Here is a 13329-nt window from a genome sequence, read left to right on the forward strand (position 1 = left end):
CTTGAGGCCTGAATGAAATGCTCTTTATAGCATCATCTTCTCCATTGAATGCACAATTTCATTAGTCCTTGTCCGGAAGGCCAGTAAATTACCACTGTGGACTTGGCCAGCTGAAAAGCAGTCAACAATCATGTAAATCAGAATAACTTTCCTCTTGAAACTAAATCAATGTATACATTAAGTAGGCTATATTCACAAAGCTAATCACAATGTGTTTGTATGAATAAATTATTCAACAAAATGGAATGTTTTGAGTGAGTGGGTGTGTGCTCTTTAAGGACGTTGGAGGGGATCCTTCATCCTAGGCAAACTAAACCTATAAAGAGACAACGAAGGACACAAAACACACATCCTCTCCCCAGCCCCATGCAGCTCAGAGGGGGATAGGGGAGGGTGGCAGGATGCAGGACTTCACCCTGAGTTGAGAATAATAGCAGAAAACAAGATGTGAAAGTCCCCTTCTGAGAGAGTGGCAGAGAGAAACATGACAAAATGGCTTCCTCTGCCTAGCAAGGGTTGCATCCCAATTGGCACTCTATTCCTTATATAGTGCACTCCTTTTAAACTAGAGCCTTATGGGCCTGCATTTCCTGCAGATTGAAGAATGCTTGTACAAGCACACCTTGTCCTTGTGAACAGAATAATAGCCCTAAACCCAATCTATTGAAATATGATAACATACTAGACGTCACCTCGCCTATCTGTTCAAGCAGGGTATTATTTCACTGCAGTAGAAGGTCAACTTTTTGTTTTATTCTTCACTGTAGAAAAACATTTTTGGAGAGGAAAAAGCATGTACGTGCACACTCCCCCATACATCAATGCTTAGACCCTACATTATTCTGACATATGTACAAAGTACATTTGACAATGGAAGATGAGGACATGTGGTACAGTATCAAAATGGTGGTTCCCCCTCCTCTTCCTATCCATGGGTGGGACAGGCTGTGTCTGACCCATTTAGGATCACATCACTACAATGAGATTCAGGGGAAAACAAGTGGTTCTCGCACACATATAGGCCTAGGCACTGATACATACAAACTAGCCTAACCACAGTGAAGTTCCTAAAGTTTCTGCCATTCCAGGATGGTTTCACATTTAGGCAGTGAGAATAGATGCCACACTACGGACGGGCAGTCTCTGTGAGGCCATGTCCCATAGCCTATTCAGTGACAGGCTAAATCTTTGACAATAGAATTCAGCAACCAGGACCTGAACGTAACACAAAAACAACAAGAAACGTCCCATTCACCACTGCACACAGGCCAACTATGGTCTTGTAGATTTGTTGAGAAATTCTTACCAATGGTGATGTATAGCTAGCCTGGTACCGCTAAACATCAAATACAACTAGGGCTGGGTGATATGGCCAAAATATCATATCACCCCCCAAAAAATTGACGGTATTACAGTATTTGACAGCTAAGCTGGCTGCCTGGGATTTTGTGTTGAAGGTGGTGGTAGGGGCAGAAAGATGGCTCAACTTTATGCCCTGAATAAACCTTTGTGCTGAAGCAGTGAAATGCAAGTTTTGGTTTTGCTCACTTCCTTCCTAGCTTTTTACACATTACAGTGGTCCTTTCTATAGTGAGGCCAGTTGGTACAGCATGGAACAAGTAAGACTGTGGAGGTAGCATTTTAACACAGAATAAAAAACCAACAGACTGGTTTAAAATCAGCAAGATCATTCTAGAATTTATGCCACACTTTGTTTACAAGTGGAATAAAGAGGATATTTGTATTTATTAAGGATCCCCATTAGCTGCTGCCAAGGCAGCAGCTACTCTTCCTGGTGTCCAGCAACATTAAGACAGTTATATACACACACACACACACACTTAAAACAGTACATTTCATAAACACTTTACCCAATACATTTAGTGTGTTCCCTCAGGCCACTACTCCACTATCACATATTTACAATACAACATCCATGTGTACGTGTGTGTAGAGTGCATGTCTTATGTGTATCTGTGTCTCTTCACAGTCCCTGCTGTTCCATAAGGTATATTTTTATCTGTTTAAAAAATATATATCTGATTCAACTGCTTGCATCGGTTACCTGATGTGGAATAGAGTTCCATGTAGCTCTATGTAGTACTGTGCACCTCCCATAGTCTGTTCTTGACTTGTGAAGAGACCTTTGGTAGCATGTCTTGTGGGGTATGCATGGGTGTCTGAGCTGTGTGCTACTAGTTTAAAAACAGACACCTCGGTGCATTCCGCATGTCAACACTTTGAGCCATGAGAGATTTACATGCATATTATTAATGTTAGCTCTCCATGTACATTTAAGGGCCAGCCGTGCTGCCCTGCCCTGCTCTGAGCCAATTGTTATTTTCCGAGGTCCTTCTTTGTGGCACCTGACCACACGACTGAACAGTAGTCCAGGTGCGACAAAACTAGAGCCTGTAGGCCCTGCCTTGTTGATTGTGTTATTAAGAAGGCAGAGCAGCGCTTTAGTATGGAAAGACTTCTCCCCATCTTAGCTACTGTTGTATCAACATGTTTTGACCATGACAGTTTACAATCCAAGCAGTTTAGTCACCTCAACTTGCTCAATTTCCACATTATTTATTACAATAATTAGTTGAGGTTTAGTGAATGATTTGTCCCAAACACAATGCTTTTAGTTTCTGAAATATTTAGGACTAACATTCCTTGCCACCCATTCAGAAACTAACTACAGCTCTTTGTTAAGTGTTGCAGTTATTTCACTCGCTGTAGTAGCTGACTCGTATAGTGTTGAGTCATCCGCATACAGACACACTGGCTTTACTTAAGGCCAGTGGCATGTCATTAGTGAAGATTGAAAAAAAAAAAGTAAGGGGCCTAGACAGCTGCCCTGGGGAATTTCTGATTCTACCTGGATTATGTTGGAGGCTTCCAATGTATACACCACAACCCAACCAATGGTGTGGAACTGCAAAGGCCTACATGCGTGTTTGGGAAATAACCATATTTGATGCAATACTCTGATCAGAGGAAGTTGAAAAACAGATTAATAGTGATTTCTGACAGAACACCGTTCTGGTCAATAGGATTGATTATGGAGGAATGAGACAAGTAGGCTATTTGAGCTACCTTCTGCCGCTGCAGTCCATGCGAGAGCTAGGCCTAGATAACCAATTATGTAGGTGTGAGGCAGTCTTGCCTGATACCAGTCACACTAGAAATGGCTGATTTAAGGAGAATCCATAGATCCTGTACGTCATTCGGCGGAGTCCGATTTCTTTGGAGCAGCTCGCACCTTTTGGTAACATTATACCTCGCCGGTTCATGCGTTCCTAGACTCCCAAATAGCAACATTCACAAGGGGGAGATTGAGGTTCTTGTCGTCTTCTCATTTGTGGTGAAAGCAAAGAATCACCACATTCTTGTCGTCTTCCCTTGCTATCTAGCTGGCTAATAACATAGCCTGCAAGATTGCTAGCCTTTTAGCTTCCCACATCTTCATGTGAAATAAATCAGATTTATAATTAAATATGCCCTGGCAAATATTCGTATACTTGTCAGTCAGGGCTCCAGACTGCGACCATTAAGTCGCAATTTGCAACCTTTAGTCTTGGCTGCCATTCTACCTGGTCACCTCAATCAAAACGTCCTGTTTTTGGGGCAGATAAAACCATGAATTTCTTAAAAACAGTAAAGTGCATTATCGTCATGATTCCTGTAATAAAAGTGTCTGCCCTGCCGCTGTGCCTGCCTGTTTAGCTGGGGTGGCTTCTGTAATGAGCGAGCCTTTCACACTCTTGCCCCCTTGTGATTGAATGCATTTTCTAAATGTTCATGGGGGGGAGCAATTTTGGATTAACTAGTTGTCCATATTAAAAAGAGAAGAGAGTTTCTGTAGGTATACATTTGAATTTTCAACGACCATTGTGCTCAAAGCACACTGTTAAACAATCAAGATATCTGATATGGCTTTGAAATATGGAGCGTGCAAAATTGCGCATCGGCCATTGGGAGTGCACGAAGCCTCATTTCAACGTTTTTTTTTTAGGACATTACATTTACTTAGATTAATACATGGCTACTAGCAGTAGGTGTTATATTTAGAGTTAGTGATTTAGCTAATGCGTTTTGAGTTTCCACTTCCTGTGGTGAATTGGCACCAATTGAATTAGACCTATATATACACATTTTAGTGCACATAAAGATTAAGACAAATTCATCTTGATTGAACAAATAAAATGTATCTGAAGCCCTATTTTGACAATAAAATATTACTAAAATATCAAAATTGCCAACCCAAAATTCATGACAATCACTGGATTAGATTGTATATCTTAACATTTTGAATCATGCATTCCTGCTTGGACATGTTAGATGTAACAACTCTCAGTAGTCTATTACACGTCTTAATAAAGCATTGTGATTGACTATGCCTTTAGAAGATTCTCAAATGTATTTATTGTGTGACGCAACTAAAATGTTTTGGGGGGTGCCACAAACTGAAGATGTGAGAAAAATTGTGTCTGGAGCCCTGCCAGTGATACCACAACATTATCCCCATTTGATATGCTGTCCCATAATCAGCTAAAAATAGAATGTCATAATTTTGTCACAGAAAAAATAACAATGGTAACAGCTATTTTTACAGTTTCAAAATAGCCTAGATTCATGTAGTTATCAAAAAAAATGCCTTTGGGGGGGATTCTATTAGGGCTACAATGTTTGAACAAGTCGCTGAGGTTATATTTGGTTATCAATGCAAAATAGGCTGCTTATTTGATGCAGCAGTCAAATGCCAAGCTAAACCAAGACGTTGAAGTGATTTGGCGATGATGACACACTCGATAGGTTGTATACAGTGCATTTGGAAAGTATTCAGACCCCTTGACTGTTCCTAAAATTGATTAAATTAATTGTTTTCCCTCAATCTACACACAATACCCCATAATGACAAAGAGCAAAAATTGGTTTTTAGAAATGTTTGTAAATGTATTTTAAAAAACATACCTTATTTACATAATCATTCAGACACTTTGCTATGAGACTCGAAATTGAGCATCCTGTTTCCATTGATCATCCTTGAGATGTTTCTACAACTTGGAGTCCACCTGTGGTCAATTCCATTGATTGGACATGATTTGGAAAGGCACACACCTGTCTATAGAAGGTCCCACAGTTGACAGTGCATGTCAGAGCAAAAACCAAGCCATGAGGTCGAAGGAATTGTCCGTAGAGCTCCGAGACAGGATTGTGTCGAGGCACAGATCTGGGGAAGGGTACCAAAATATTTATGCAGCATTGAAGGTCCCCAAGAACACAGTGGCCTCCATCATTCTTAAATGGATGAAGTTTGGAACCACCAAGACTCTTCCTAGAGCTGGCCGCCTGGCCAAGCTGAGCAATCGGAGGAGAAAGGTCAGGGAGGTGACCAAGAACCCGATGGTCACTTTGACGGAGCTCCAGAGTTCCTCTGTGGAGATGGGAGAACCTTCCAGAAGGACAACCATCTCTGCAGCACTCCACCAATCAGGCCTTTATGGTAGAGTAGCCAGACGGAAGCCACTCCTCAGTAAAAAGGCACAGGACAGCCCACTTGGAGTTTGCCAAAAGGCACCTAAAGGACTCTCAGACCATGATAAACAAGATTCTCTGGTCTGATGAAACCAAGATTGAACTCTTTGGCCTGAATGCCAAGCATCACGTCTGGAGGAATCCTGGCACCAACCCTATGGTGAAGCATGGTGGTGGCAAACTCGCTTGGTTCCATTTGAACCAAGCGAGTTTGGTGGTAAAATACAGAGCTTCATTGTCTACACAACTGCCCCAGACGCTGCGCAAGGAATTTACATTTGAGCCATTTAGCAGAAGCTCTTACCCAGCGTGACTTACAGGATCAATATGGGTTAAGTGCCTTGGGTCAATAGCACAGACAGATTTTTCACCTAGTCGGCTCGGGGATTCGGTTACTGGCCCAACGCTCTTAACTGCTAGCTACATGCCGCCCTACAATTTACCTCTCAGTTACAATATTTGAGGGGCACAAATCTCCGTCAAGAGCAATGTACTACACGGAGACACTCATTTTGTGACTAAAAACGACATTCACGTACTCAGTTGCGGTCCAAATCATCTGTTTGCGTAAAGTCTGGATTGCGCTTTAGGAAAAATCCCTGTTGTGTCTCAAAACAGGAGAGGGACACTTTACATCAACAAACTGTAAAAATGTGTTTATTCAGCAAACGCACCATTGTATACACACACCTATTCCTTTTCCTGCCTTGCAAACAACCCACAAATATTGACTAAAGACCCTGATGGGTCCACTTAACAAGATATAGCACCTCTAAAAAAAGGTATTGAGGTAGGCTATTCCGTGAGAGTGCTGTACAAACATGTTACACCTATTAGGCTAGTTCCACTCTCGTCAAACATCACTGTCCACAGTGTCATGTATAAATATTCAGTCCTGAAATTACAAGAACAGTGGAAGCCTAAACAATGCACCGCAAGTTGCTTTTGAAACCAATTTGAAAACCCTGGTTTTTAAACCCTGGTAAAAGCAGAGTTTAGAATGTATAAGGGTCTCAAGGAATGAGAAACTCAGAAGTCATTGATGAATGATGAGTTCTTGGTGTTAGACAACATATCTGATTCACAGATAATGTGACGAGACACTGTGGCATTGTTGTGCCATGTTTCAGCATGATAATGCATGGCCCCATGTCGCAAGGATCGGCACACGATCTGAAAATGTCCCAGTTCTTCCATGTTCTGCATACTCACCAGACATGCCCCCCATTGAGCATGTTTGGGATGCTCTGGATCGACGTGTACGACAGCGTGTTCCAGTTCCCGCCAATATCCAGCAACTTCACACAGCCATTGAAGAGGAGTGGGATAACATTCCACAGGCCACAATCAACTCTATGCGAAAGAGATGTGTTGTGCTGTATGAGACAAATGGTGGTCACACCAGATACTGACTGGTTTTCTGATCCACACCCCTACCTGATTTTTTAAGTATCTGTATTCCCAGTCATTTGAAATCCATATATTTAGGGCCTAATAAATTGATTTCAATTGACTGATTTCCCTATATGAACTGTAACTCAGTAAAATCTTTGAAATTGTTGCATGTTGCGTTTATAATTTTGTTCAGTATACATGTCATTAGATGAGATGTGGTTAGATGTTAGTCTGTACAGTGCTTAAAGTACAGTATCCGTTATCTATTTGGCTCATTGAACAAGCCTTGCTCTGCTGTAGCTAGGTCTACATGAGAACTGATGTGCTTTGTGAGATTAAGGGTCGTCTCCATGTGCCCTGTTGTAGCAATACTAAAATCAGGTCTGAAGTTCAGCGGGAGGCTGGGAGCAGCTGTACAGTGCCAACAGGCCAGACCAGGGTAACATCTCAAAGGGAAGTGAACATGGTGAAGCCAAGTGTCAACATTTCAGGTAAATTCAATACAGCACAAACATTACATTATACAACCAAGGCTTTGGAAGAAGAGGCATAGGCTAGCTCATGGCTAAGATGGCGCCGACAGAGGGCGCCTCGCCTCGAGCTCCGATAAAACATTGCAGGTTTCTAACACTTTGAATCTGAATTAAACACTCGGAATCTGAGCTCGAGAAGCCACTCCGAACCCCTTTGGGTTGTCAGCTGAAGGTATGGAACACAGCTGGCTTCATGTGAACTACAATCCCAACGCTCAGTTTTAACGTTTAGAAATGTTAATAATGTTCACTTGCAATACGGTTTTGGAAACCTTTGGAACAACTTTCATACCAGCGAGAAATAATATTTTGAATAGAAAAGATACTTACTGTACGCAGATTAGCAAAGTTGCACCCGGCTGTCACACAACCTCCAGCAGAGGTACGACATCCTCTCACATTTCCATTGGACCATTATTTTCTACATTTCGGGTCGAAGGCAGGTGTTACTCAAAACACAGCCGGGTGCAACTTTGCTAAACTGTGTATCTTCTGCATTTGAAAACTTTCATACCTGTGATAAATGATTAAATTCCACATTTTTCCAAACCGTATCACGTGAGAGTAGGGCTGTGCCAGTCATGACATTTTGTCAGCTGGTTCTTGTCATGCAAATGACTGCGGGGTCTCACGGTAATTGAGCATTAATTACCATAAACAGGATTAGCATCTCCAGTCCTCCACGCATACAAGCTGCTGATGCACGCCTTTGGAATATCTACATTTACAAATTAAAAAGGTATAATAAATCAATGTAATATACACCATCACAATAAAGCCATTACTTTAGGCAGGTCTAAAAAAAAACATGATTTGAAAAAAATGTATTTCAGAAGAACAGAATACGAGTGGGCCTACTGTATGTTATCTGCTTGGATGCGGCTTGGAGATGCTAAACATGTTTATGTTAATTAACAGTCAATTACCATGAGACTGGCAGTCTTTTGCATGACAATAACCAGCTGACAAAATGTCATGACCGCCACAGCCCTAGACTACACCAATTATTTACCAAAGACATCTTAAATCTTATGATTTTTTTGGGGGGGCCGTGCGTAATATACGGTAGACTATGTATTGAGCGTCTATCTCAAGGCCATCAGACTGTTAAAAAGCCTTCACTAGCACATTAGAGGCTGCTGCCTATATACATAGATTAGAAATCACTGGCCACTTTAATAAATGGAACACTAGTCACTTTAATAATGTTTACATATTGCATTACTCATCTCATACTGTATTCTACTCTCTTAGTCTATGCCGCTCTGACATTGCTCGTCCATATATTTATTTATACATTCTTAATTCCATTGCTTTACTTAGATGTGTGTATATGTTGTGAAATTGTTAGATATTATTTGTTACGCGATATTAGTGCACTGACGGAGCTAGAAACACAAGAATTTCGCTACACCCGCAATAACATCTGCTAAGCACGTGCATGTGACCAATAAAATGTGATTTATTGTACAGTGTACAAAACATTAAGAACACCTGCTCTTTGACATCCACACCGACCAAGGTTTCCACTCAGTTTCAACCTGTTGCTTAACTTCTTTCTTCAAGTTGATCGATCACAGTGAGGTGAGTTTTAAAAGCATTACACTGTTTTGCTGATAAAGTGTTTCATGTGATTATGGTTTTTTGATTGCATTGATGTCAGAGTGGTTAGAGGGACAATAGAGTGCTGAGTACCAGACCACTAGCAACCTGACGGTCGTTGGCGAGTTGGGTACTACCAACGCATGTCCAGAGTGCATAAGAGGAGATTACCGTGACTCGACGTGACCATTGAATTTGACTGCGGTCATGACTAATACAGTCACTGCAACAGCCCTATGTGCGAAGGCATGTTTGCGATTAGACAGAGCATTTGGGCAGCATCGTAGCATTTCCCTCACAAGTCAAAAGGGGACGTTCAATGAGCAAATGGAATGCGATGGAATTGGAGTCATGATAAGGGCTAGGCTACATAACAAAAGCACTGATTGATTGTGGCCCCATTGAAAGGGCCCTTGGCAATGGGGCTTGGGGACAGAGCTTTGAATGCATGCATTGGCCCCAGGGGAAAGAGAGAAGGGCCCCAGATGCAAGAAAGGGCTCCTTCTTGGGTCACCCTTCTGGGTCTCAGCAAGCCCTTGATCATGGCTCTCAGGACCATTACATTACACATAAGTCATTGGACGAAGGGGTCTTCTGTAGGGAGTGGTTTTTGTTAAGAGCCACGACGCTCGGTCTGAACATTAAAACGGCATTGCTTTTCAAAAAACAAAAAGGTTAAATTGATACACCTTTATAGGGTTCCCACACGGCCATATGTTCATGTTACAGCACTAGTTTACAGAAAACAGACAGTGGACTACCTGTGCTAATTAGCTATCTGCATCTCCCAACACCTGTGTGTAAACTGAAGACAGACGCCACAAACATGTTGTACCTGAAAAATACCGTCGGCTGCAACTGTGTTAAAACAGTGTACAGCAGAGTTGTGGACGCGAGTCACAAATTTGATGATCTGAGACTCGACTTCATATAAAATAAAATAAACTTGAGACGTGACTTGGACCCTCAAGACTCGGGACTCGACTTTGACTTGAAGTTATCTGGCCAGGTTTGTAAAAAAAAAAAAAAAAAACTCATTTTGTGGCAAAGCCTCCGTGGATTAATTGTTTGGTGATCAGGAATTTTAACTAATTACTTTGCAAGCTCACCAGCAATGGGGCATCAAGCAACAATTACTAGCATAGGCCTACTGTTCTTTTGGTATGTCAAATTTGTCTTATGACGCATGCATTTGGAATTTGTTGCTAAAATGAACTACTGTGGCAAAGACACACCAAAGGCGCGTCTCTCCACTAGCGCTCGCCAAACTCCCGCCAGTGCAGTGCCTTGCTCGCTTTCACATGTTTAAAATGCATAAAGTGCATTCGGAAAGTAGTCAGACCCCTTGACTTTTTCCACATTTTGCTACGTTACAGCCTTATTCTAAAATTGATTAAATTGTTAAATGGCCTGATTGGTGGAGTGCTGCAGAGATAGTTGTCCTTCTAGAAGGTTTTCCCACCTCCACAGAGGAACTCTGGAGCTCTGTCAGAGTGACCATCGGGTTGTTGGTCACCTCCCTGACCAAGGCCCTTCTCCCCCAATTGCTCAGTTTGGCCGGGCAACCAGCTCTAGGAAGAGTCTTGGTGGTTCCAAACTTCTTCCATTTAAGAATGATGGAGGCCACTGTGTTCTTGGGGACCTTCAATGCTGCAGAAATGTTTTTGTACCCTTCCCCAGATCTGTGCCTAGACACAATCCTGTCTCTGAGCTCTACGGACAATTCCTTCAACCTCATGGCTTGGTTTTGCGCTGACATGCACGGTCAACTGTGGGAACTTATATATTTTTTACATTTACATTACATTTTAGTCATTTAGCAGACGCTCTTATCCAGAGCGACTTACAGGAGCAATTAGGGTTAAGTGCCTTGCTCAAGGGCACAGACAGATTTTTCACCTAGTCGGCTCGGGGATTAGAACCTGCGACCTTTCGGTTACTGGCACAACGCTCTTAACCACTAAGCTACCTGCCGCCCCATATAGACAGGTGTGTGCCTTTTCAAATCATGTCCAATCAATTTAATTTACCACAGGTGGACTCCAATCAAGTTGTAGAAATATCTCAAGGATGATCAATAGAAACAGGATGCACCTGAGCTTAATTTGGAGTCTCACAGCAAAGGGTCTGAATACTTATGCAAATAAGGTCTGTTTTTAGTTATTTTATAAATTTGCACACACAAAAAAAATCCTCAGACCTGCAAATACAATGATAGATTTATGCAATGCTTTTACTATAAAGGAGGAGCTCTTTCCACCCCTACTGTTGTCCACGATGGTCTGCGAACCTACAACCTTCTGGCCCGCAGCCCTGTGCGCTATCAGAATTTATGCGTTGCCATGTAGCCTAATGCTTACAGGACAAACAACAGTTTCTAAAACTGCATATCTAAGGTTCTGGTCTGTCCAAGAAGTGAGGGTAAGCGGTAGACATGTTCTCTGCTATCCACTTTGTTTTAATTATTATTTTGGGTATAGGGGAGCGCTCAGGGAGGGTATGGTAAGTGCTATCCATTGTCATTTCAGAGAGGTCCGATTTTCTCAAAGTAACACTTATTATAAATAAAGTTCACTCCCTAATCAAAATGTTGTAGACAAAATAATGAAAAGGGCCGTCTGGTAGCCTCAATACATAGACAAAGATTTGTAGTTAGACCCATGGGGCGGTGCACAATTGGCCCAGCGTTGTCCAGGGTAGGGGAGGGAATGGCCGGCAGGGATGTAGCTCAGTTGGTAGAGCATGGTGTTTGCAACGCCAGGGTTGTGGGTTCGATTCCCACGGGGGTATTAATTTTTTATTATAATGTATGCACTCACTAACTGTAAGTCGCTCTGGATAAGAGCGTCTGCTAAATGGCTAAAATGTAAATGTTGTGGGTTCGATTCCCACGGGGGGCCAGTATGAAAAATAAATTATGTATGCACTCACTAACTGTAAGTCGCTCTGCATAGAGAGTCTGCTAAATGACTAAAATGTTAATGTAGTTGAACAAGTTGTTGCATGTAACAATTATAATTTTTTGGGACTTGTGACTCGACTCGTTCTTAGAATGTGACTCCAGACTTGCTTGTGACTTGAATGATAGTGACTTGCTCCCACCTCTGGTGTACAGTAAGTGTACATTTGAAATGATTGTTGATGTGATATGAAAGTAGAGGGATTTATGTTTGAGAATCAATTCACGTTTAGATGGAACATTTGGCTGTTTTGGCTTCCAGAGTCAATTCGCCCTTTAAACAGAACATGTAAGGTCCTTTGACTATGGAGTCACATTAGGCTCCTTTAGTCCAATATTGGGATATGCCTCAGCTACATTACTGGATAACGACCAGCTGGACACACACACACACACACACACACACACACACAACCAGCTGTAGAGTCTCCCCTGTAGAGTCCTGTCCTCCCGTAATAACATAAGGCTAGTTATTATAAAATACTAATTGAGTGGAAGCCTAAAAGTATTTGGTTATAAATATACTTAAGTATCAAAAGTAAATGTATAAATAATTTCAAATTCCTTTTATTAAGCAAACCAGACGTCTTGTTTTGGGTGTCAGGCAAAATGTATGGAGTAAAAAGTACATAATTTGCTTTAGGAAGTAAAAGTAGTCAAAAATATAAATAGTAAAGTAGTCTACAGAATCCAGATCCCCCCCCAAAAAAATACTTTAGTATTTTTACACCACTGCATCCATGGCATGGTTTTCATTGAACAAACGGTTAGTAAACACAATTGTTACAACTATTTCGACAATGTAGTTAGCACGGATTAAAATCTCGCTGAAATGCTTTTATATGAGGTTTAACGTTACTTACAAAAGTCTCTCGCACTCTGTTGTGGAAAAGTTGCTCTCTAACCGACACGTCGTCTACTTCCATCCTACGAAACCATAACGCATGGGTTAAAAGATAATACAACGTGGTTAAATGCGCTGTGACAGGACCATAAAACAACAAAGCGTCTCTCTCTGGTTAGAACTTTGTAGCACGTTACCTACATTTATCCTAAACTAACGGCAAAACGAAGGTCATTCACCCTGTTTCAACTCTACTAGCAAGCATCACCGTCCACCGTGCGCTTTAAGCAAACAGGGCGGACCGTGGGCGGGGATAGAGAAAAGGACGAACGGTCCAGGAGAGTGGTTAGATGTATTTTCTTGCTAACATCTTTCAAGATTCGAATTTACAGTTACATTTGTGACAGTAGATTAGAACACCGCTAATTCCAAACACAACATTGGGGAGGGGTGGCGGTGGGGGACCG

At 41.8% G+C, this 13329-nt stretch overlaps 1 protein-coding gene across 2 annotated transcripts in view; it reads right to left on the reverse strand.

Annotated features, from left to right (window-relative positions):
- The window catches only part of LOC121545861 (limb region 1 homolog-like protein), a 30891-nt gene extending 17703 nt beyond the window's left edge, over positions 1-13188 (reverse strand). Inside the window, exons 1-2 of one of the 2 annotated variants that reach the window (XM_041856736.2) lie at positions 13102-13188; positions 12882-12945 (exon numbers count right to left, since the gene is read on the reverse strand). In XM_041856736.2, the coding sequence (XP_041712670.1) occupies positions 12882-12945; positions 13102-13127 (90 nt within the window). In that variant the 5' untranslated portion in view covers positions 13128-13188. Of the gene's footprint in view, positions 1-12881; positions 12946-13063 lie in introns of both variants that reach the window. The other variant, XM_041856737.2, reaches the window with a different exon arrangement.
- Between the last annotated feature and the right edge of the window lie 141 nt (positions 13189-13329).

This window comes from Coregonus clupeaformis, chromosome 30 (genome assembly GCF_020615455.1).
Source record: "Coregonus clupeaformis isolate EN_2021a chromosome 30, ASM2061545v1, whole genome shotgun sequence".
NCBI lineage: Eukaryota > Metazoa > Chordata > Actinopteri > Salmoniformes > Salmonidae > Coregonus > Coregonus clupeaformis.